We start from the raw sequence: 23,645 nt of genomic DNA, 5'->3' as shown, positions 1-23,645 counted from the left end.
CACCAATCTTAAGTCAGGAATGTCAAATCTGTTTTGACTGAGGATGTCAAATAGCATCCCTGGAACTGCATTTCAGAACAGTATACACGTCTTGGCTGATGAAATGGATGAAAACAGGACAAAAACTCGCTTGATTAAATTTGAGTTAAATGCAATTGCTGCAATTGTTCCTTGTGTATTTAATATTTTCTCCTTTCTTTCATAATATTATAAATCTGTGACAGCTTTGGGAGTGATGGGACTAATTTACACTCCAGATATTGAGAGGTTTACAGTAAGCCAGTGGCATCCAACCTTGGCAAATTTAAGATTTGTGGACTTTGATTCCCAGAATTCTCCAGCCAGCATAGAATTCTGGGAGTTGAAGTCCAATGTTGGCTGAGGAATTCTAGGAGTTGTAGTCCCCATGCTGGCTGAGGAATTCTGGGAGTTGAAGCCCACATGCTAGTTGGGGAATTCTGGGAGTTGAAGTCCACAAGTCTTAAAGTTGCCAAAATTGGACACCTCTACCCTAGACCATTTTGTCATTCTCTAAGATTTTGCAAAATCTGCATTCAGAGACTAAAGTCAACCAGATTACTGAATTACCTCATGTTGGAGGTTTGCATGATACCTTGACTGAACCATCGACAAACTAAATGGAATGGGTTCACACAACAAAATCTGCTCCTCCCTGAAGCAACAATGGTTAACGTTAAGCAAACTTAGCTCTTGTATAAAAGGAGGAACTAGATTTTTACCTGATATGGTTAAGCATGTTGTATGAGCCCATTCAATGAAAAGACATTTCAGGTTATGCAAACCTTCAGATGTACTGCTTTGTTTTCCTCCCTGGCCCTCATTTTTCTTGTATTTTTCCTTCCTTGTAGGTCTCCATGCTGTAGCACCTATCGGCAAGGAGTTCATCACTAACTTCATGCAAAATTACCAGTTAAACTATCCAGGGACTGAACTTCAGCTTATTATCTCGGGTGATGTCCCCCTCACTACAGTCAATGTCTTGGTCTATAAAGCCACCTTCCAGAAAGAGTTCTCTCTTTCCCCAGGACAGACCGTGATAGTGAAGATCCCTTCTTTTGTCGAGATGGTTGGCAACATTAAATCCTGTCACACTGTCTTGGTGAGGGCCAGTCAAGATATCTCTGTGGTGGCTTTGAGCTCAAAGGGAACTTCATCTGACACCACAGTTGTCTATCCTATCCAGAGTCTAGGAATGGTGTATTATGTTCTCACACCTTTGGGAGACCTCTTCAAAACATACAAAGAGTTCTCTGTCATTGCGTGGCATGAGAGCACTGCCGTAGAGATCCACCTCAAGGGATCGGTGAGATTCCAACGCCGCATTTATCCTGCAGGCAGCAAACTGTATGTTACCCTTCGACCCTACGAAGCCATCCAGCTTCAGAGCCACCACGATCTCTCTGGCACACTTGTCAGAGCAACACACCCGGTAGCAGTGTTGAGTGGGCACAGCTGTGCCCGAATGGGCACCGAATGTAGCCATGTGGTAGAGCAGTTGCTACCGGTGCAAAGCTGGGGCCGTTCCTTCTTTATCCTTCCTCTTTCCTTCCAAAGTCAGTATGATATTGCGTACGTAACAACCTCCCAAAAGACCACAGTCACCTATGTCTCTGGTAGCACCCATAAAAGTTATGACCTTGAGTCTGGACAGCTGCTTCAGCTGAAAGTCACACAATCGAGCCCCATCTACATCACAGCCAACGTTGGCATCCAGGTCTTCTTTTTCTGCCCTGGCGGTACCCATTTGGGTCACTCCTTTCGCCCCTTCTTTCTGACCATCCCTGATGTTCTCAGCTACTGCACATCCTACTCTTTTGAGAGTCAGGTGGGCTTTGAGAATTATGCTCTCATCGTTGCTAAGACAGCAGTTGCTGGTGGGCTCACCCTGGATGGGGACGTCTTGGGAGGTGTCTCTTGGAAAGAGATTGCGGGAACAGAATATTCATGGAGTGAGTACAGACTTGGAAAGGAAGAATGTATCCATTCCCTAGACCATCCAGACAGCCCCTTTAGCCTGCTAAGTGTGGGCATTGGTGACAGGAGGAGCTACGGAGCAGTAGGAGTCTGCCAAAAGGGTGAGTACGGGGAACTCTATAGGTCTGGATGTTTGATGGTGTTACAGATATCATCGCAGGATGGATGATGGTTACGATGGTGATGATGTTGAAATTTATTTGCCACCCGTCTCACCATGGCGCTACTCTAGGTGGCTCACAACCATTAAAAAATAAAAAAAATAAAAAGGAAGTTAAACAAAGCATATATATACACAGAAGACTTACGCTCTGGAAACAAATACGGTGGGGGTAAGACACCCCTAACACCCCTCGGGGTGTGTGTTCTGTTAAGATACAGCCTGCTGTGCCTTAAAATGGCTTCTACCGTACTGCCGTATAATTGCTTCTACTGAACAGTGCAGTGGAGTTGCCATGGTAACAACTTCACAGTACACCACAAGGGGGCACCATCTGCTAAGGGGGGGGGGGGCATTAGAAATTACGTTTGGTGTGGGATTATTTTTGAGGACAAATGTATAGATTAGGATAAATAAATACCCATGCAACTCTGGGTTATCAGCTAGTAGAACAATAAAGTAACCAAGGAAAAATAAATCAAAGAAAAAGAAAACAAAAAAAAATCAATATGATTAGTAAAAAATAAAGATGGACGAGTGGGAAGCAGAGAATGGAGGGGGCAGGTGGTGTCTGCTATCAATCTAGGAGCCACCTTCGGAGTTGAGCTCCTCTATGGGATTCCTTGGCCAACCTGTAGAGCTCAGTCTTTAGCTCTTATGGAATGACAAGAGGTTGGGGGTGGATCTTATCCTGGAGGGCACGATGTCCCAAAGGGCGGGTGCTGCAGTAGAGAAGGCTCTTCTGGGTGTCGACAATTGGACTTCTTTGACCAACAGGATCCATACTAGACTCTCTCTGCCATCCCGAGAAATAGTGGGATTCAAAAAATGTTACTACCGGTTCTATAGGCATGGCTTGGTGGGCGTGGCATGGCTTGGTGGGCGTGGCAGGGGAAGGATACTGTGAAATCGCCATTCCCTCCCTATCTGCTGGGACTCAGGAGGCAGAGAATAGATGGGGGCAGGGCCAGCCAGATGTGGTATTTACTGGTTCTTCGAACTACTCAAAACTTCCTCTACCGGTTCTCCAGAACTGGTCAGAACCTGCTGAATGCCACCTCTGGTTCCGAGTACGATGGGATAGGCTTAGCAGGCCAATACGGTTCATCAGGTAGCCTGGATCTATGCCATTAAGAAACATGCTGCCTTTTGTTACCCAGAAGCTCAGCCTGTTCCTATGAGTCCTCCCATACAGTGCCGGAAGAAGGAGACTTACAAAACGCAAAATGGCCGGAAGGTGTGCGTGCCTCAATCTTCTGCCACTTGCTTGGCTCGGGGTGACCCCCATTACCGGACGTTTGACATGCGGAAATATGACTTCATGGGCACCTGCACCTACACCATTGCCAAGACCTGTGGACCAGACACAACTCTCCCGGCCTTCCATGTCACCATCAAAAATGAGAATCGGGGTGTGAAGCGTGTGTCCTATGTTGGATTGGTGACAGTGCAGGTCTACGGATACAACATAGCGGTAGCCAGGAAGGAACATGGATTTGTGCGGGTAAGAACGACGACATTTCTTCCTCTTCATTGGACATGCAAGTGTCCAGATCATACTGTAAGGCCTTCTGTGTTATCTATCTATCTATCTATCTATCTATCTATCTATCTATCTATCTATCTATCTATCTATCATCTATCTATCTATCTATCTATCTATCTATCTATCTATCATCTATCTATCATCTATCTATCATCTATCATCTCTATCTATCTATCTATCTATCTATCTATCTATCATCTATCTATCTATCTATCTATCATCTATCTATCTATCATCTATCTATCTATCTATCTATCTATCTATCTATCTATCTATCTATCTATCTATCTATCTATTATCTATCTATCTAACTATCTATTATCTATCTATCTATCTATCTATTATCTATCTATCTATCTATCTATCTATCTATCTATCTATCTATCTATCTATCTATCTATCTATCTATCTATCTATCTATCTATCGGTGGCTCTGTGTATTTGTGTGTGTGTTCCAGCATAACTCTGGAACGCCTGGAGCAATTTCAACCAAACTTGGTACACAGATGACTTACTCTCTGCAGAAAAATACTGTGGGGTTAAGACACTCCAAACACCCCTCAGTGTGTATGTGTGTGAGTGTCCTGTCACGGAGGTGGCACACAAAGCCCAGCTCAGCTCCACTGCTCATATGCGCATGCCTTCTGTCGGCCAGCTGATTTTCAGGTCTCTGCTATGCATGCTCCCAAGAGGCTGCAGGGAAGCGTACTAGGCCCAAAATCGGATACGGGGGTGGGGGTGGGGGATCCTATGTACATGCATGGGGGGGAGGAGTGGTGGTAGTGTCACGCGACACTATAGATATAATTTATTCCTTTTCCTGTCTAGTACAGAATTAGGATAAATACACAGCCAGGCAACGTCGGGTTATCAGCTAGTCAAGGAATTAATATCGCTGTAATATCTTTGAATATGAGTAGGTCAGGTTGGTAGTTACGTTGTTGGTTTGCGCTCCGAGCTTGGCGATTTGGTTGCAAACGCTTCGTCCCCACCTGAGGAGACCTGTTCAGTGCCCTTTGGATTGTGCTTGTCTGGGGGAGCTCTGGCCTTTAAGTACCTTTCTGAGTCCTGGTCTGATTTCAGGTTGTGTGATTTGCTGGCTGTAGTGGCTGAGTCATAGTCCTTGGTTTTGAGGGCCATCTGTGTGGTGTAAATTAGTGTTGGAGTTGTTGTTCAGATGTCCTCTGATGATGTCATGGTCATCAGGATTGCAGCGTGGCTGTTCATTGGTCTTTAAACAACTTTGACCACAATCCCGAAGGCAGCATTTAAAAACAAATGGACTTACAACACAAGAGTTCATTTAGTGATTGTGAAAAGTGACAACAGCGCTGGGAAAAAAAACACAACTTAGGATCTTTATCACACTTAAAACTGTTGTAGCATCTCCATGGTCACCTGATCAAAATTCAGACCCTTATCAACTAGCTCCTACTTTATAAAAATTGTGTGATCTCCTTTGGCGTCCATCTGACAAGCAAAGTCAATGGGGAAGCCATATTCACTTAACAACCATGTTACTGGCTTAACAACTGCAGTGATTCACTTAACAACTGTGGCAAAAAGGGGGGCGAAATTCACTTCTGTCTCACTTAACAACTGAAATGTTGGGCTCAGTTGTCGTCGTAAGATGAGTTCTACCTGTGTTTCTACTACATTTAACTTTGAATATTCAACCTTTTTCCAAGAGGCCGATTCATACCAAAGTCAAGTCTAATTTTTCAAGGAAGTACCTAGTGTTTCCCAAGACTCCACCCATTCTTGATTTTGGCACCTCCACCAAGATTTTTTTCTTCTCTTGAGCAAATGTTTTAGATCCTAAAATAAAGTTGATTATAATACAATATTATAGATAATGTAGGCACATGATTCCATTCACTCCCAAACATGGGAACTGGGTGGGGCATGTAAATACTGTACATAATGTTTCAAATGTTACCGACTCTTGGTTAATATTTTCGCCCAATATGATGTATGTGGATTTACAGAGGGCTGTTACGTATGAGATGGGCTGACAAAGTAAAAGATGAGGAGGGGATAAGCTGCCTGGGAAAGCCAAGGGAAATCATCAGAATCATTAAAAAGCAAAAGTTAGAGTATTTTGGACGTGTGATGCGACACCCAGAAAAATGCGGCATCCTTCACTTAATCCCCCAGGGAAAGATTGAAGGCAAATGAGGTCCAGGCAGAAGAAGAACATCATGGCTTCAAAACCTAAGGGACTGGTTTGGACAAAACTCAGCAGCACTTTTTTGTGCGGCTGTTGATAAAAATTGGATTGCCAACATGATCGCCAATGTCCGATGACAGATATGGCACGAGAAGAAGAAGAAGAATATAATGTGATCATTCAATTTGCAATAGAGTAGAGTAGAGTAGAGTAGAGTAGAGTAGAGTAGAGTAGAGTAGAGTAGCGTAGCGTAGCATAACATAGCATAGCATAGCATAGCATAGCACTGGAAGGGACCTTGGAGGTCTTCTAGTCCAGCCCTCTGAGTAGAAGGAGCTATATCAATTCAGATAAGTGACTGTCTAATCTTTTCTTAAAAACCTCCAGTGGTGGAGTGCTCATGATTTCTGAAGGCAAATTATTCCACTGGTTAATTGTCCTCACTGTTAGGAAGTTTCTCCTTAATTCCAGGTTGCTTCTCTCTTTGATTAATTTCCAACCATTGTTTCTTGTCCTGCCCTCTGTCCTCTTCTTTGGAGAATAATTTGACCTCCTCTTCTTTGTGACAGGCCCTCAAATATTGGAATACTGCTGTTATGTCACCCCTAATTATTCTTTTCTTTAGACTAGCCAAACCCCAATGCCTTTCATATTATAAGAGTGATAGGGATGAAATCTCACAAGTGGAGCATAGAATTCCTTACCAAAGAACCCAAGTAGAATTCTTAGAATTTCTAATTAGAAGAAGCATCTAAGTTTTGAAACTATGGTTGATCACAGAAGGACAGCTAATATGATACAGCATTAAAGAGCTCTATTTTTTTCCTATAATTTCTTTTCTGTATGAAATTCTGCCGGGAGGGATGAAATGACATGACTGAAAGAATCGCTTTTTCCAAAAGTACCTGCATGTAGAAAATTAACCGCTCGAAATGAAGTCTTGATTAGAACATTCATCCCTAAGGTGTTTTCTGTGGGTAAGAATTGGAGCCTTTAAAAAAGAAAAATCCAAAGAGATCAAAATCGCCCTTTTCTCATCTGCATTCTGGGATGGCAAAGTACTGTGTGAATTGAACATGCTTCTCTTTCTGAGCATTCGTGCATGGCTCTAGTCCTCTCTTTGGCATGAGAGCTGGGTAGGTGACTTTATTATTTCACCAGGAGAGTGTGAGTTCTAATCCTGCCTTAGGCACGAAAGCTTTCAGCCTAACTCACCTCACAGGGATGTTGTGGGGAAAACAGTAGGAGGAAGGAGTATCAGACGTGTTTGCCACTTTGAGTTATTTATGAAAATAATAAAGTCAGGGAAGGAAGGAAAGAAAGAAGGAAGGAGGGGAAAAGGAAGGAAGGAGGAAGGATGGAAGGAAGGAGGGGGAAAGAATGAAAGAAGGAAGGAAGGGGGAGGGAAAAGGAAGGAAGGAGGGGGAAGGAAGGAAGGGAAAGGAAGCAAGGAAGGAAAAGGAAAGGAGGGAGGATGGAAGGAGGGGAAAAGAAAGAAGGAAGGAAGGAAGGAAGGAAGGAGGGAGGGAGGGAGGGAGGGAGGGAGGGAAAAGGAAGGAAGGAGGGGGAAAGAAGGAGGGGGAAGGAAGGAGGGGGAAGGAAGGAAGGGAACAGAAGCAAGGAAGCAAGGTAGGAAAAGGAAAGGAGGGAGGATGGAAGGAAGGAAGGAGGGGAAAAGAAGGAAGGAAGGAAGGAAGGAAGGAGGGAGGGAGGGAAAAGGAAGGAAGGAGGCGGAAAGAAGGAGGGGGAAGGAAGGAGGGGGAAGGAAGGAACGGAAGCAAGGAAGCAAGGAAGGAAAATGAAAGGAGGGAGGATGGAAGGAAGGAAGGAAGGAAGGAAGGAAGGAAGGAAGGAATTTCTTATGCATATTGCATAGGTGAATAGTTTTCTAAGTGTGGGTGTTCTTTCTTTCAACAATGGTTCATCCTTTGAGTTGCATCCATACAAGAATGTATCCATATTCAAAGTATGTTTATGATGTCTCCTTAATACATTTATTCCACCAGGTGAACAACCAGCGCTTCCGGCTGCCCGTCTCCCTGATCAAAGACAAATTGTGGCTCTTCCAAAGCGGGACCTTTGCCACCATTGAGACGGACTTTTTGCTGAGGGTGTCCTACGACTGGAACAGCAACTTTGCAGTGAACATCTCCAGCAGTTTCTTTGAGAACGTCTGTGGTCTGTGTGGGGACTATAATGGAAAACCTGAGGATGACTTCAGGACCTCCACTGGATCCTTAGCTCCGGGCCCTGTGGAATTTGGACAGAGTTGGAAAGTGGAGGATGGAGACCCCTTGTGCTGGAGTGACTGCCATGGAAAATGTAAGAAGGTCCCCGAAAACAACCTCATTCCGTACAGAGGTGAAACCTTTTGTGGCTGGATCAGTAAAAAAGGAGGCCCGTTCAGCAGGTGCCATTCGTTGGTTGAGCCCGACATCTTTGTGGAAAATTGTGCCTATGACCTCTTTGTCTATGAAGGTCATAGAGAGGCGTTGTGCCAAGCGCTGAAGAGCTATGCGGACGCCTGCCAGCAAGAAGGTGGAGTTGTGTTAGACTGGAGGAGCCTCGTTGGATGCCGTGAGTAGAAATTCCTTGCTTATGGTAGCTTTCCTCTAGATCTGGGTTGGACAGATAGGAGAACTTTACAACCTGTGGGCTTCAACTCCCAGAGCATGGCTGGCTCAGGAATTCTGGGAGCTGAAGTTCACAGCTCATAAAGTAGCCATATTGCTGAATCTTACTCTGGATCAGGAGTGTCAAACTCAATTTCATTGAGGGCCGCATCAGGGTTGTATTTCACCTCAGAGGGTTGGGGTGTGTGTGGCCAGAGGGGGCATGGCTAGCTTGACATCATTCATGTCAGGGGCACCTGTGGTGGTTGAGTGCTCTGCCAGTGAAAATGAGCCCCATTTTCGGCTGTGACGGCCTCCTGCAACCCTCTGCCAGTGAAAACAGAGGTCAAGCACGCTGCACATTGCTCCCCCAAGCTCCGTTTTTTTCTGGCAGAGGCACCACAGGCCCGTCCTTCACTGTTTCCAGGGTGGCCCCATGGGCCAGATCTGAGGACCATGTAGGCCGAATCCGGCCTTGAGTTTGACACCCCTGGTCTAAATCATGGATTGATGCAGGTATGAAATGCTCTACTCTTCGCCACTGGTTCGGAATTGGGAGCACTCGCGCATGGCACTTTTGTGCATGCGCAAAACCTTCTGCACATGCGCAGAACATCTGTGATGATGTCTGGGCATGTGGGTGGAGCCTCCCGGCGCCGCCACTACCGGTTCACTCAAACTAGGGTGAACAGGCAGAATACCACCTCTGGATTGATGGGAATTGTAGTTGTAGTATAAGGCCTGGGGCGGAGTCAAGAAAAGAATCAGCCTGCAATCATTACGTTCTCTCAAGCGGTGCATGTCCAAACCCTCATAAATCCCATGAACTCTTATTTAGCACCAATTTTGTGCTGACCCCTTAGTTGACTAGATTCTTGAGTATAGATACGAGCAATAAATCAGCTTAACTGGAATTTGTCATTTGGTCCTGATTCTTTATGCCATGTCTACAATACCTGACAGGAGCCCTGGTTGAGAAAAACAGACCTGAAACTTTGTCTTACAGATAAATATAATAGTAAAACTTATTCACAGTGACTTAACACACCCAGCCTTTCTCCCTCTTGTGGGATGGCTTACTGCAGGCCAACTTCAATTAATTTCTCCCCATACCAGCTCATCCATTTCCATACCTTTTTGAAAAGGCTATCCAAATTCACCGGAGGCAAATTTATCAGTAGGTATGAGAAATGAGGAATAATGGAACATTCATGGTCAATGACTCCCATCCCTTTGAGGTTTAGGGGGAGGGGGAAAGAGAGAGATTGCCCTTTTGCCTGATTTTTATCTTTTGAACTCAGCACCCATCCATCACTGCCACGCGGAGAACACCAGCAGCGATCTAGCGTAGCATGTGAATTCTTTAATGTACGCCACACTTCTTTTTAAACTTACCCTTTGATTTTGCAGTAAAGCTTATGGGAAACAAGAGCCAGGGAAAATATTACTCTGCTAAGAAGATTTGATCTGGGGAATGGGCAGACTCCCCGTTAGTTACTTTATGAAAGCACACAAGGGACACGCTTAAAATTCGAAGCCTGCTTACAGCTCAGAAAAGTTAGGTCCTAGAGTTGTGATCTCCAACCTTTCCAGCTTTGTGGACCAGAGAGAGGGGGAATGGTTATGAGCATGAGCAGTGCACAAACGCATGTTCACCACCATTTCGGTAGCCCAGTTCCAAATGGGCCACTGCTTGGCCTTGGAACATAGCCTTGGGGTTGGGGACTCCTCTCCTAGAGAATCTAGTTAAATTAAAGCTTTTTGACATGCGGGTACTCCAAAAATGTAATCATGTCAAAGAAATAATGTATTAATAAAAACGGAGAATTAACTCCCTGGAGAGGAGCCTCATGCTGGGAAAGATGGAGGGCAAAAGAAGAAGGGGACGACAGAGAATGAGGTGCCTGGATGGAGTCATTGAAGCAGAAGGCGTGAGCTTCAATGGACTCCAGGGGATGGTAGAGGACAGGAAGCAGTGGTTGGTTTCTATTTTTTTTTACTATCAGTTTGCTCATGCACACACACAATGCTTCTACGGGTTAGGCAGAGCCTCCTGCCACCGCTACTACCGGTTCACCCGATCCAGGCCAAACCGGGAGCAACCCCCCTCTGACAGGAAGGCCTGGAGGAACATTGTCCCTGGGGTTGGACACAACTTTGCAACTAACAACAATTGTAAAAATGGATTTTTACAATTATTTCTCTCCTTCTTTTCTTGGTTTTCTTTTTGGTCTTCCAAATGGTTTTTTTATTAACTTTTTAAATCTTTTTTTTTAAAAAAAATATTTTATTATATAAAATATACAATACAAAAAAAAAAGAGAAAAGAAAATAAGAAATTAAGAGCGGGGAAAGGGAATGGGGAAAAGGGGGTGTGGAAATACAAGGGGGAAGAGAAAACGAAATAAACTCTTCCTAGCACAGTACAAGATAAACACAACCCAGTCTCAACTTTTTTGCTTTTACACGTCAATATATAACTAGCCATTTTTGTAACACCAAATCTTTCTAATCAACACAACCAAGATCAACGTTTCATTCTTTTTTGTCTTCACAAGCACACATTCCAGAAGTGATGCCCAAATGAGAACACATGTTCCTCTTTAAATAAAGTAATCAAGATAACGATTCCCGCTTTATCTTCCTTGCTATGGAAATAACATGTATGCTATTTCTATTTGCACTGAGTCCTCTTTGTAAACGGTCACCGTTTCACCATTTCCCCTCTCCTTCTTTTCTATAGCTTTACCCTGCCCCGAGAACAGCGTCTATAACATCTGTGGATCGGTCTGTCCTGCCACTTGCAGCAACGAAGCTCTCCCACCCCACTGTTCTTCTTCGCAATGTGTGGAGTCTTGCCAGTGTAAGGATGGTTTTGTGATGGATGCTGGGAAGTGCATCCCGCGAGCTGCCTGTGGCTGCCTCTTCGAGGGCCGCCTCTTGGCTCCCAGTGAGGAGTTCTGGGGAGACAACACATGCACAAAACGCTGCGCCTGCGACCCACAGACCAAGAAGGTGAAATGCCAGGACACCAAGTGCAGCCAGAGGGAGCAATGCCAGGTGAAGGATGGCATCCAGAAGTGCTATGCTATCAGCTATGGGACCTGTTCTGCCATCGGCCACTCCCATTATCACGGCTTCGATGGTCACAGCGTTAACTTCCAGGGCACCTGTCTCTACAGATTTGCTGGGCTGAGTCAAAAGAAGCCAGGGTTGGTTGATTTCCAGATTTTGGTCCAGAATTCTCATCAGGGGGGCTGGTCTGGGACCCCTAAAAGGGTGGTCAAGATTGAAATCTACAACCTGGAGATCACTGTCAGCTGGGCGTATCTGGGCAGAATTACGGTGAGTTGAATCTGATGTATGTATGTATGTACGTATATAATTTTATTAAACTGGACAGTGGAAAAAAATATAAATTAGGAAAAATATAAATGGAGAAATGAGAAAGGGCAGAAAAGAAAGATAAATGGAAAAAGGAAAAAAGAAATAGATAAAGATATAGGAAATAAGTGCATACATAGGTAAGATAAAGGTTTCCCTCCTACATATGTGCTAGTCGTTCACGACTCTAGGGGACGGTGCTGATCTCCATTTCAAAGCCGAAGAGCCAGTGCTGTCCGAAGATGTCTCCTTGGTCATGTGGCTGGCATGACTAAATGCTGAAGGGGCACGGAACCCTGTTACCTTCCCACCAAAGGTGGTCCCTATTTTTCTACTTGCATTTTTATGTACTTCCGAACTGCTAGGTTGGCAGAAGCTGGGACAAATAAAGGGAGCTCACTCCGTTATGCACTGCTAGGGATTCGAACCGCCGAACTGCCAACCTTTAGTCACTGAGCCACCTATAAGTACATACATAGACTACTCAAATTTTAAAAGGGAAGGGTTTCATTTAAAGATAAAACAAAATTAGGCACTTAGTTTCTAAGTACCCGAAAGAAAGAAAAAACTTATCTATTTCAACAGAAGTGATTGATTGAGAGCCAAGTTTCTGGCAGGTGGTTCTTCATTGTTGCTTCTCCTCTGCTTCCAGGTTAATGGCCGGCTCACCAACCTGCCTTACAAGATGGGCCCAGATCAAATGATCGTCTACCAAAAGGGTTGGGACACTGTGATCCAAACAGATTTTGGCCTCGTGATCACTTTCAACTGGCAGAGTCATCTCACGGTCACTGTGCCAACCACTTACCAAGGTGCCTTGAGCGGACTCTGTGGCAATTTCAATGGAGATAAACAAGATGACATGACGTTGATCAGTGGTGGGCAAGTCACCAAACTGGCAGCTTTTGGGCAACTCTGGAAGGTGGCCGAGTTCCCTGGCTGTGGAGAAGTCAGCCCAAAGGTATGTCCAGACTTGCAGAGTGTGGCCCAGAAGCAGCGAAGCATTGGCACCGAATGTGGACTCCTGGTGGACAAGAATGGCCCATTTAGGGAATGCCACGGCAAAATCAACCCAGAGGTGTTTTTCCTCGACTGCGTGTCTGACTACTGCACCTCCAACAGTCAAACATCTGCACTGAGCTACATCATCACTGCTTATGCATCTGTCTGCCAAGTCGTGGGAGTGACCATTTACACTTGGAGGATCCACATAGTCTGGAGTAAGTAAGGTGAAAACGAAACTCAATGGTGAAACAAACTAAGTTCTACAGTTAGGCAAGGAAAACAAAATGCACAGGTACAGTATATGCCAGTGATGGCTAACCTTTTGGTTGTTGGGTACCAAAAATGTGAGGGCGCGTGCGTATGACAGTGCATGCATGTGCCAACACCCATAATGCAAAGTGTACCCCCACATGTGCATACATGCACAACCCAACCCCACTCTCCCCCCCCAAGAGCGCCACACTAGTCACCTCCAAGCTGAGCTTGGTATTTCCTCTGGGGAATCGGCAGAGGCTGTTTTTTCCCTCCCCAGCTCCAGGAAAGCCTGGGGAGGGTGAAAAATATGCTCAACAGGCCTACCGGAAGTTCATTTCCAAACTTCTGGTTGGCCCGTTGGGCCCATTTTTTGCCCTCCCCAGGCTCCAGAGGCTTTCCTGAAGCCTGGGGAAGGCAAAAAAGGCCTCCCTTGGCCCCCCAGAAGGCTGAAAAACAGTTGGCCGGCACGGGCATTGGAGCTGACAACTTACGTGCTGGCAGATATGGCTCCGCATGTCACCTGTGGCACGAGTGCCCTAGGTTCTCCATCATGGGTAAAGGTGGTACCTTGATCAATACTAGCAACTGTGAGAGGGTTCTTGGAGTCCTAGTGGACAACCATTTAAATAGGAGCCAGCCGTGTGCAGCAGCTGCCAAAAAAGCCAACACAGTTCTAGGCTGCATCAACAGAGGGATAGAATCAAGATCACGTGAAGTGTGAATACCACTTTATAATGCCTTGGTAAGGCCACACTTGGACTACTGCATTCAGTTTTGGTCGCCACGATGTAGAAAAGATGTGGAGACTCTAGAAAGAATGCAGAGAAGAGCAGCAAAGATGATTAGGGAACTGGAGACTAAAACATATGAGGAACGGTTGCTGGAATTAGGTTTGTCTAAGCACCAGAATCTAACTTATAAAAGATGGTCAATATATTTTCTCATTTTCCCATTTCAGAACTTGCATGTCCACCAAACAGCCATTATGAACTCTGCTCCAGAAGCTGTCAACAGACGTGTGATAGTCTCTATTCGTCTCTGCCCTGCTCCACTTACTGCACAGAAGGGTGTGTCTGTGATGAAGGCTTTGTGCTCAGCGGTGACCGTTGCATCCCTCTGCATCAGTGTGGTTGCACCTATCAGGACCAGTATTATATGAGTGGACAGACCTTCTACCCAACTAGTAACTGCGATATGAAGTGTACGTGCCAAGGTGGTGGAGCTGTCACCTGCCACAAAATCTCCTGCGGGCCTAATGAAGAATGCAAGATGGTGGACGGAGTCCAAAAATGTCACCCAATGAGTTCAGCCACTTGCTCGGCTTCTGGAGATCCTCATTATCTCTCTTTTGATGGAGTCCCCTTTAATTTCCAAGGCACCTGCTCTTACATCCTAGCTAAGACTACCGTCGGAAGCATGAGTGATCTGACTCCCTTTACCATCACGGCAATAAATGAGCCTTGGGGAAATGGAAAAGTCTCAGTCATTAAACAAGTATCAGTGGAGGTCTACGGACTCAAACTGACTCTGATCCATAAGAAAAAAGGACAAGTCCAGGTCAGTGTTTTCTCTAGAATTATCTTCTAGTCTATGTCTATAAAACATTGTCCTCTTAATCTGGGGGGGAAAAAACCCTTTACAACTGCAACCATAGATCTGCTACAAACTCTCTAATTTATTTTCACAACGATGCTACAGAATACATTGATCAAAAAGATAGTGACTGGGGAAAGCTGAAAATTATCTAGTAAGCGTTTGGGCTTTAGAAGGAAACCTAAAACCACTGAATGGTTTTGAAGGGAGGAAAATAGAAAAGGAAGGAGAGTTTAAACATGAAACATGAGCGATTTTCTCTATCTGTAGACCATAGGATGGATGGAGAGGCCCTTTGATGGCATTTTGACCAGATTTTGACTTCTTCATCTCTTCTATCTGTTTCTAACCCAGGAAATTAAAAGTGTAATTTACTTGTATTAAGAGGGAAAGGGGGGGAGGGTTTGAGGATTACCAAACTCAGTATTTCTCTAATTAAATAAGGCATATGTTGAATCTGCCCTTGTGAACTCATCTAGCTGGATTTGAGGATCTGTTTTGAAACAGTTTTCCAAATGTGTGGAATAGAGCACAGATAAGCTATGGAGACCTTTTGTTGATAAGGTCAATGTGAATTGACTCCCACGTACCAAGAATGATGGTAAGAACTGGAAATATTAATGTTCTGCCATTAGAGAGGAAAAAATCATTTGAGGTCTGTATGACTGTTGTATCAATTCCCTGTTTACTCCCTCTTCCAGATGAATGGGGTATTCCGGTCCCTCCCCATGGAACTTTCCGAAGGACATCTCAAAGCCTATCAACATGGCACTAAGGTCCTGATAAAAACCAGCTTTGGCCTTGTGGTGAGCTATGACCTGGTTTACCAAGTGAGAATTACTGTCCCAAGCAGCTATCAGGATCGGATGCAAGGTCTGTGTGGGAATTACAATGGGAAGAAGGACGATGAGTTCCTACTTCCCAGTGGGAAGAAAGTTACAGACGTGGCTGTGTTTGGGGCTTCCTGGAAGGTTTCGGTCCTTGGGGCAGAAGGACCTTGTTCAGATGGATGCTCTGGGAGCAGCTGCCCAACCTGTGATGAAGAAAAGAAGAAGGTCTTCCAACAACGCAACTACTGTGGGATCCTCACTGCCTCGGATGGCCCCTTAAAGGCCTGCCACAGTCAGGTGGACCCCAGTGTGTTTTTCAATGACTGCATCTATGATTTGTGCCAAAGCAACGGAGACAGCCAGGCCTTGTGCCAAAGCATTCAGAGCTATGTGTCTGCTTGTCAAGAAGCCAAGGTCCTTATCCAGCCATGGAGAAGTCCATCTTTCTGCCGTGAGTAATGTTGAATTCCAGTTCTCAGAATCTTAGAATAAAAGGGCTGGAAAGGACTTTAAGGGGTCTTTTAGTCCAGAAGACTTTGGGGGTCTTCTAATCCTGTCAAACTCAAGGCCAGGGGGCCAGGTACGGGCCACGGAGTGCTTAGATCTGGCCCACGGGGTCACCCTGGAAACAGTGAAGGACCGGCCTGTGATGGCTCTGCCAGTGAAAACGTGGGGGGACACGCATGCCCTCCCATGCCCAGTTTTGGGCCTGGAACCAGTTTTGGTCCCAAAATGCAATGCAAGCATCCCCCCCACTCATGCATCCCACTCCCTGTGCATGCACGGCAGAGATCCAAAGACCAGCTGGCTGGCAGGAGGCACAAATGCATGTGCACTGGCGTGCCTGCAGAGAGGGCTCTGTATGCCACCTGTGGCACGCATGCCACAGGTTCGCCCCCACGGGGCTAAGACATCAAAGAACCCTAAGCCTACATAAAAATGAGCACCAATTTTCTCCATTCAAACAGAAAGCATTGTTTTGCAGCCGCAGTTGCTCAGCATATGCCCCCTCCAAACGTTATGGTCCAAAGGCAGACATTTGCTATGAAGCATTAAATGCGATTCATTTTCTGTTCGAATATTCATGACTGGGAGAGACATGGTAACAAGGTCAGCCAATGAATAGGCATAGCAACTAAGTCAGCCAATGGGAGCTGAAACAGAACTGAGTCTGTGCTGAGAATCGAAACGGAAACTACTCTGTCGGCTCTGAACTCTGAAATGAAACTGTTCTGCTTGTGTTCTGCTTGTAACTTCCACCACGTTGAAAGAATCTACTATTGGTATTGTACATTTATTCATCTGTTATGATCTGTATAACAAAACGAATGAATCCAGCTGAATCAGTTATCTGTGTGTGCTTTCTGGATTTGATTTTTCTGCAACAAACTCTGACATTTTCTCCCATGTCTCCCCCCCACATCTCTTCCTTTCAGCTTTGAGCTGCCCTCCCCACAGCCACTATGAAGAATGTGCTGAGTTCTGTACCGCTGATTGCTCTGGGCTCCGAATGTGTCCTGAAACCTGTGCCGAGGGGTGTCAGTGTGATCTCGGGTACTTCTTCGACGGGCTTGCCTGCGTCTCAATGGAGGGCTGTGGATGCTTTGGGAATGGAAGTTATTATAGGGTAAGGCTCCAGTCTTCACCAGTCTGATCTTTGCTCTACCCAGCCTCCTGTTGATGGAGATTATCAGTCCTCCAGGTCATGGTTGTCCCAAAGTTGCTTTTTCAAAAGTCAGCTGGGCTTTGTTTTTCCCTGAAGACTTTTTCCTTCTCATCCAAGAAGCTTCTCCCGTTCTGACTTCACTTCGGTCAGAACTCAAGAAGCTTCTTGGATGAGAAGCGAGACATCTTCCAGAAAAGCAAAGTCCAAACCAACTTTGGTCCACCCACCCAGCCTCATTTCTGACCGTCCCAGTGCAATTGTTGGTCAAACTTTGCTCCGGGGGCTCCTTTGTTCTTCTCTTCTATAAGTAGTCCTCAACGTACGATCATAATTGAGCCCAGAATTACAGTCGTTAAAGCAGGCCGTCACGCGACCATGAATAATTTTATGACCTGTTTTGCAGCAATCTTGAAGGGAATCACCATGGTCTTTAAGCGAATGCATCAATCATAATATGCATCCGTCGTCAGAGAAGTGAAAAAAAACAGTTTCCACAAAAAATGTCATAAGTCACCTTCACATGATTGTGGGAGGCTGAACACAGCCACAAATTCTCACTGGTTGTGATCACGTGACCCTGAAATCTTTGGAACTTCGAATCCAGGTTGTACGTAGCTCTGGGGATGTCCATGGCAACTTCAAATAGTCGCTAAGTGGCCGCTCGTAAGTCAAGGATTACCTGTAATAAGCTAACCAAGCCAATTGTTGGCAAAACATTTTCTTCCTTATGTCCCAAAAAAAGAATATAGGTCTGCTCAAAAAATAAATTAGAAAGAAAAGGTTGGGGTGGGATGGAATGAAGTATAAAGAAAACAGCAAAAGGAATTTAGAGAGAGTACATATCCTGGAGCTGTGATGTCAAACCTATTGCATGCGTGCCAGAAGTGGCACGCAGAGCCATCCCTCCCTGCATGCGAGCCGTCGCCCGTTGCTCTTCCCAGCACGCCAGCCAGCTGGTCTTCACCATGCCAGGAAGATCAAATGAAGGTCTGCATTTGTGCACTGGGAACATGATCTTCTGCTTTCTGGCGCATGAGGGCTCACCGACTACCTGGCCTTTGCATGCGCATGCACACCAGAAACTGGAAGAGCAGCTACCCAGTGAGCATGCACCCTCTGGGAAGATGATCTTCTGGTTTCCAGCATGCAAAGACCAGGTGGTCAGTGAGCATGTGCATGCCGGAAACTGTGAAGATCATCTTCCCAGTGCTTGCATGCACACCGCACGGCTGCTCTTCCAGTTTCCAGCACGCATGCACGCACTCCCGTTTCAGCACTTGGTGCCGGAAAAGTTCGCCAACACTGTCCTAGAGATAAAACTACTTAAATCATTATACAGATAGTCCTTGTTTAGCAACCAGCATCAGGGCCAACAACTCAGTTGTTAAGCGAAGTGACTTAACTGATCTTACCCCAGCTTTTCCTTTGCTTCACATACCCGCCAAGGGCATAAATGCAAGGATTGGTTGCAAAATGATCACCGTCATAATCACTGTATGTCGTTGTTGCTTAAACGAAAACTATCGGTAGGAAGTTTAAAAGCTTGGATGATTATACAGAGAGTTGTGAAGGATTCCTAAAGAACAATAGAGGAGGTATCAGATGGATCTCCTTGAGAACATCTTACACCGGAGAGCTGCTCCGGAGAAGGCCAGCTCTTAACTTGCTATTATCATAGTGTTAGGAGGCTTTCTTATTTTGAATGACTCACACAGTATTTCTATATCGCTGAGCCCAGATTCTTGGTTTTTTCCCCCCTCCTATTGGAACAATAAGAATTTTCAATATCATAGACAGAATGGAGAGCTTAGGAATTGTGCTACACAATCGCCTTCTGTTCCTTGATGGGAGCTTAAAAATACTCATTGGAGGCTAAGCGTGCTGAATGCTTCTTTTGTTCCATGCCTTCTCAGCCCAACGAGGAGGTTCTGCTGAATGAATGCCAGCAAATCTGCCGGTGCCTCCCTGGGCAGGGACTTCTTTGCAAATCTTACCACTGTCCTCCCGATGAAGACTGTCGAGTCCAAGATGGCGTCATGAGCTGCATTAATAAAGGTAACGGAGTCAAGAGTTACGTTAGCACATGCTAACTCCCTAATCCCAAATCATCGAAATAGAGTGTATCTTGTGACTCTGTCTTATTTTGGGGGGAAACACAGTACTATGTTTGATTTTATGTCTTTCCTTCTATCAGATCCGTGCAAAACTTTACAGTGTCGGATCAAAGAAAAATGTGAGATAAAGAATGGCAAAGCCTCATGTGTCCCGACTTACAACGAGACCTGCTATGGCTGGGGAGAACCACATTATCACACCTTCGATGGGTTGGAGGTGAACTTTCAAGGGACTTGCACTTACACCTTGGTCAAATATTGTGGCAATGATACCAGACTGGTTCCATTTGCGGTGGATCAGAAGAATGAAAACCGGGGGAGGCAGGATGTTTCTTTCGTGCGGCTGACCAATATCTATGTGTACGGATACAACATCTCTATCGGCAGGAAGCATTCGGGTAAAATCTTGGTGAGTTTTCTGCGCATAAGCAAAACAATTTCCATTGGACTGTGCATGCACATGCAGAGGGCATCCAGCACATGTGCATGAGCAAAACCCATATCTGCTTTCACATTGTTTTCTTGGCAGTGATAAAGAAGTAGCTTGCTAGCTTCTCTCAGGATGTTTTTCTGACTTTCCATCAAGCTTGTATAATCCTGGAATGTCAGTGTAGTCTCTCATCCTGATACAACCTACATCCAGCCCTGCTTAGCAATTTTTTTTTTTTGAGATCAGCTAAGCTTGGCCAGGTTCTGTCACCTGATATGCGAAGCTCATCCAAAAATGTGACTTGACCATCACATTCTGAATGCAAAGCAGGCCAATGTAAGGTGACCTACATTCCCTCTGACGAATTCATGCGGCAGAGGCAACATAATAACCTTTTTTAGCAAAGGTTGTTGAGAGTGTGGTGGCTCAGCAGTTTCCGCGTCACCTGGAGGAAGATGATTATCTAGACCCGCGCCAGTCCGGCTTCCGACTCGGTCACAGCACGGAGACGGCCTTGGTCGCGTTGGTGGATGATCTCTGGAGGGCAAAGGATGAGGGTTGTTCCTCCATCCTTGTTCTATTAGATCTCTCGGCGGCCTTCGATACCATCGACCATGGTATCCTATTGCGCCGGCTGGAGGGGTTGGGGATTGGAGGCACCGTGCTACGGTGGTTCCACTCCTACCTCTCTGGCCGGACGCAATGTGTGTTGACGGGGGAGCAGAGGTCGACCGCAAGGCCCCTCATTTGTGGGGTCCCACAGGGGTCGATTCTCTCGCCTCTCTTGTTCAACATATATATGAAGCCGCTGGGCGAGATCATCCGTGGTTTTGGGGTGAGTTACCATCTGTACGCTGATGATACTCAGTTGTACATTTCCACCCCAAACCACCCCAACGAGGCTGTCGAAGTGATGACCCGATGTCTGGAAGCCGTAAGGGTCTGGATGGATGACAGCAGGCTCAGGCTCAACCCCTCCAAGACAGAGTGGCTGTGGTTCCCGGCTTCCCGATTCAATCAGCATATTCCATCGCTGACCATCGGGGATGAGCAATTAGCCCCAGTGGAAGGGGTGCGCAACTTGGGCGTCCTCCTTGACGATCGGCTGACCTTAGAAGGTCACGTGGCGACCGTGGCAAGGGGGGCGTTCCTCCAGGTTCGCCTCGTGCGCCAGTTGCGGCCCCTTTTGGACCGGGAGGCCTTGCGCACAGTCACTCACGCGCTGGTGACGTCCCGCCTGGACTACTGTAACGCTCTCTACATGGGGCTCCCCTTGAGGTGCGCCCGGAGACTGCAGTTGGTCCAGAATGCAGCCGCGCGGGTTATTATGGGGAGATCGAGATTCTCCCATATAACACCTATCCTGCGCGAGCTGCACTGGCTTCCTGTGGCCTACCGGGTGCGCTTCAAGGTACTGGTTACCATCTTCAAAGCGCTCCATGGCACAGGGCCTAGTTACCTGCGGGATCGCGTCCTGCCCCATACATCCCTGCGACCCACTCGCTCACACAGGGAGGGGCTACTCCGGGTGCCGTCCTCTAGAGAGTGCCTGGGGACGGTGCCCAGGAGTAGGGCCTTCTCTGTGGTGGGCCCTACCCTTTGGAATGACCTCCCCCCAGACATCCGGACAACAACCGATCTTCGCTCCTTCCGTATGAAGCTGAAGACTTACCTGTTTTGTCAAGCCGGCCTGGCATAACGTTACTATCTTGCCACCCCAGGTCATTTTACAATGGGAAATTTTGTTTTTAATATTTTTGGGGTTTTAAACTTTGTAAGTATGCTTATTTATGGACTTATTTTTACCTCCTCTGCACGATTTTATGGTGCTATCTTGATTATTGCTCTGTACGTCGCCCCGAGTCCCTGTGGGGAGAGGGGGCGACTAATAAGTTCAATAAAATAAATAAATAATAAATAAATAATTCACGGAAGCAAAAAAGGCAGGCGGCACCAAACTCTTTGCTTAAACGAGGCCTTTGTGAGGAGTCTTGAAGCTTCTCCATGACGGACACCAGAGCCAGAAAAGGTTTTGGCTAAACTAAATTGCATTCTAACCAGTGGTGGGATTCAAATATTTTACTACCGGTTCTGTGAGCGTGGCTTGGTGGACGTGGCTTGGCTTGGTGGGCGTGGCAAAATCCCCATTCCCTCCCCACCCCGCTAACTGCTTTCCAGCTCCGTTCTCCTGTTCAGGGCGACAAAAGAAGATCAGCTGGGAGGCAGCGGGGGCATGGCCAGCCTATTTCTCCAAACTACTCAAAATTTCCGCTACTGGTTCTCCAGAACTGGTCAGAACTGGCTGAATACCACCTCTGCTTTGAGAGCTGTATGCAACAAAATTTCATTTTAATGTATGCCAATTAGTGTACATTCAAAGTGACAATAAAGTTATTATTCTGTTCTGTTCCATTCTACTCTACTAAGTCTATTCTATTCTATTCTATTCTATTCTATTCTATTCTATTCTATTCTATTCTATTCTATTCTATTCTATTCACTCCTCTTCTCTTCTCTTCTCTCCTGCATCTGTGTCCATACATTATGTATGTATATTTGTGTTTGAAAACACAGCTGAACGGGGTCATCACCAACCTGCCTGTGACCCTGGAAGATGGGAAAATCCACCTTTTCCGGAGTGGCGTGAAGGCCATCCTGCAAACCGACTTTGGACTGGTGGTATCCTTCGACGGGGCGTACATCTTTTCCGTCATCCTCCCCAGCAGCTACTATGGTTCCCTCTGTGGCCTCTGTGGGAATTTCAACCAAAACCCAAAGGACGACATGATGACAGCCGCAGGGGTCCAGGCGAATTCTGTGGTGGAGTGGGCCGCAAGTTGGCAAGTGAAGGACCGCGATCCGTTCTGCTGGCATGAATGCAAGGGACAATGCCCCACCTGTGAGGAGAGCAAGCAGCAACTATTTGGAAGCGACAAATTCTGCGGGCTCCTCACCAAATTGGACAAGGGCCCCTTCCAGAAATGCCACCCCAAGTTAAACCCTGACAACTTTTTTGACAACTGCATTTATGATGTCTGTCGCAACGGGGGTGCCAAGGGCATCCTGTGCAAAGCTCTAGAGGCTTATGCAACTCAGTGCCGCACCGAGGGTGTGATCATTACAGACTGGAGAACACAAAGCGGTTGTGGTGAGTACCATAGAATTCTCAGCAATTGGCAAGATTCTGTCTAGAATCCAGTTTATCATCCAACTAGTTAAGGAGATGCTTTCTTTAGTCAGATCTCTGGGGAAACAGGTAGGCTGGTTGTTCTCTGAACTGATACAGATTAAATGCCCAGTTGGCCTTGATGTTATATTAATATGTGAGATAATATGTTATATAAGAAGCAGTTTGGTCTAATGCTTAAGGCAGGGGTGTCCAAACTTGGGAACTTTAAGACTTGTGGACTTCAACTCCCAGAATTCCCCAGCCATGCTGGGAGTTGAAGTCCACAAGTCTTAAAGTTCCCAAGTTTGGACACCCCTGGCTTAAGGCATCCGGCTAGAAACAAGGATTTGTGAGTTCTAGTCTCATCACAGGCTTGAAAGATGACTTTCGAGCCAATCACCAAGAGTCTGTGAGTTCTAGTCCTGCCTTAGGCATGCAAGCGATTGGTGAGTTTGGACCAATCACCAGGAATCTGTGAGTTCTAGTCCTGCCTTAGGCGTAAAAGCTGACTGGATGACTTTGTCTCACTCTCTGTTGGCCCACCTTACAGGGTTGTTGTGGGGAAAATAGGAGGAGGGAGTATTAAATGTTCCCCACCTTGAGATACTTATGAAAATAAATTATTAAAATGTATAAAAATAATAAAGGCAAGTTAAAATAAGGAAAGGAAAGGAAAGAGGAAAGGAGAGGAGTGGAGTGGAATAGAGAAGGGGAGA

The 23,645-nt window shown here is 46.0% G+C and overlaps 1 protein-coding gene across 1 annotated transcript in view; it reads left to right on the top strand.

The window, feature by feature from the left end:
* Nucleotides 1-3,332: 3,332 nt before the first annotated feature.
* The window catches only part of LOC309396515 (IgGFc-binding protein-like), a gene marked incomplete at its 5' end in the record, with an annotated part of 39,304 nt that continues 18,991 nt past the window's right edge, over nucleotides 3,333-23,645 (top strand). The window contains 10 exons of the mRNA XM_081961674.1: nucleotides 3,333-3,659; nucleotides 7,878-8,448; nucleotides 11,227-11,828; nucleotides 12,520-13,087; nucleotides 14,086-14,684; nucleotides 15,422-16,001; nucleotides 16,987-17,177; nucleotides 19,130-19,271; nucleotides 19,411-19,739; nucleotides 22,335-22,908. Of these exons, the coding sequence (XP_081817800.1) occupies nucleotides 3,333-3,659; nucleotides 7,878-8,448; nucleotides 11,227-11,828; nucleotides 12,520-13,087; nucleotides 14,086-14,684; nucleotides 15,422-16,001; nucleotides 16,987-17,177; nucleotides 19,130-19,271; nucleotides 19,411-19,739; nucleotides 22,335-22,908 (4,483 nt within the window). The remainder of the gene's footprint in view (nucleotides 3,660-7,877; nucleotides 8,449-11,226; nucleotides 11,829-12,519; nucleotides 13,088-14,085; nucleotides 14,685-15,421; nucleotides 16,002-16,986; nucleotides 17,178-19,129; nucleotides 19,272-19,410; nucleotides 19,740-22,334; nucleotides 22,909-23,645) is intronic.

Source organism: Natrix helvetica, assembly GCF_964273705.1.
Source record: "Natrix helvetica genome assembly, chromosome: 9".
NCBI lineage: Eukaryota > Metazoa > Chordata > Lepidosauria > Squamata > Natricidae > Natrix > Natrix helvetica.
Note: the sequence above shows the minus strand (reverse complement) of the source record. Positions and strands in the feature narration are given on the sequence as shown.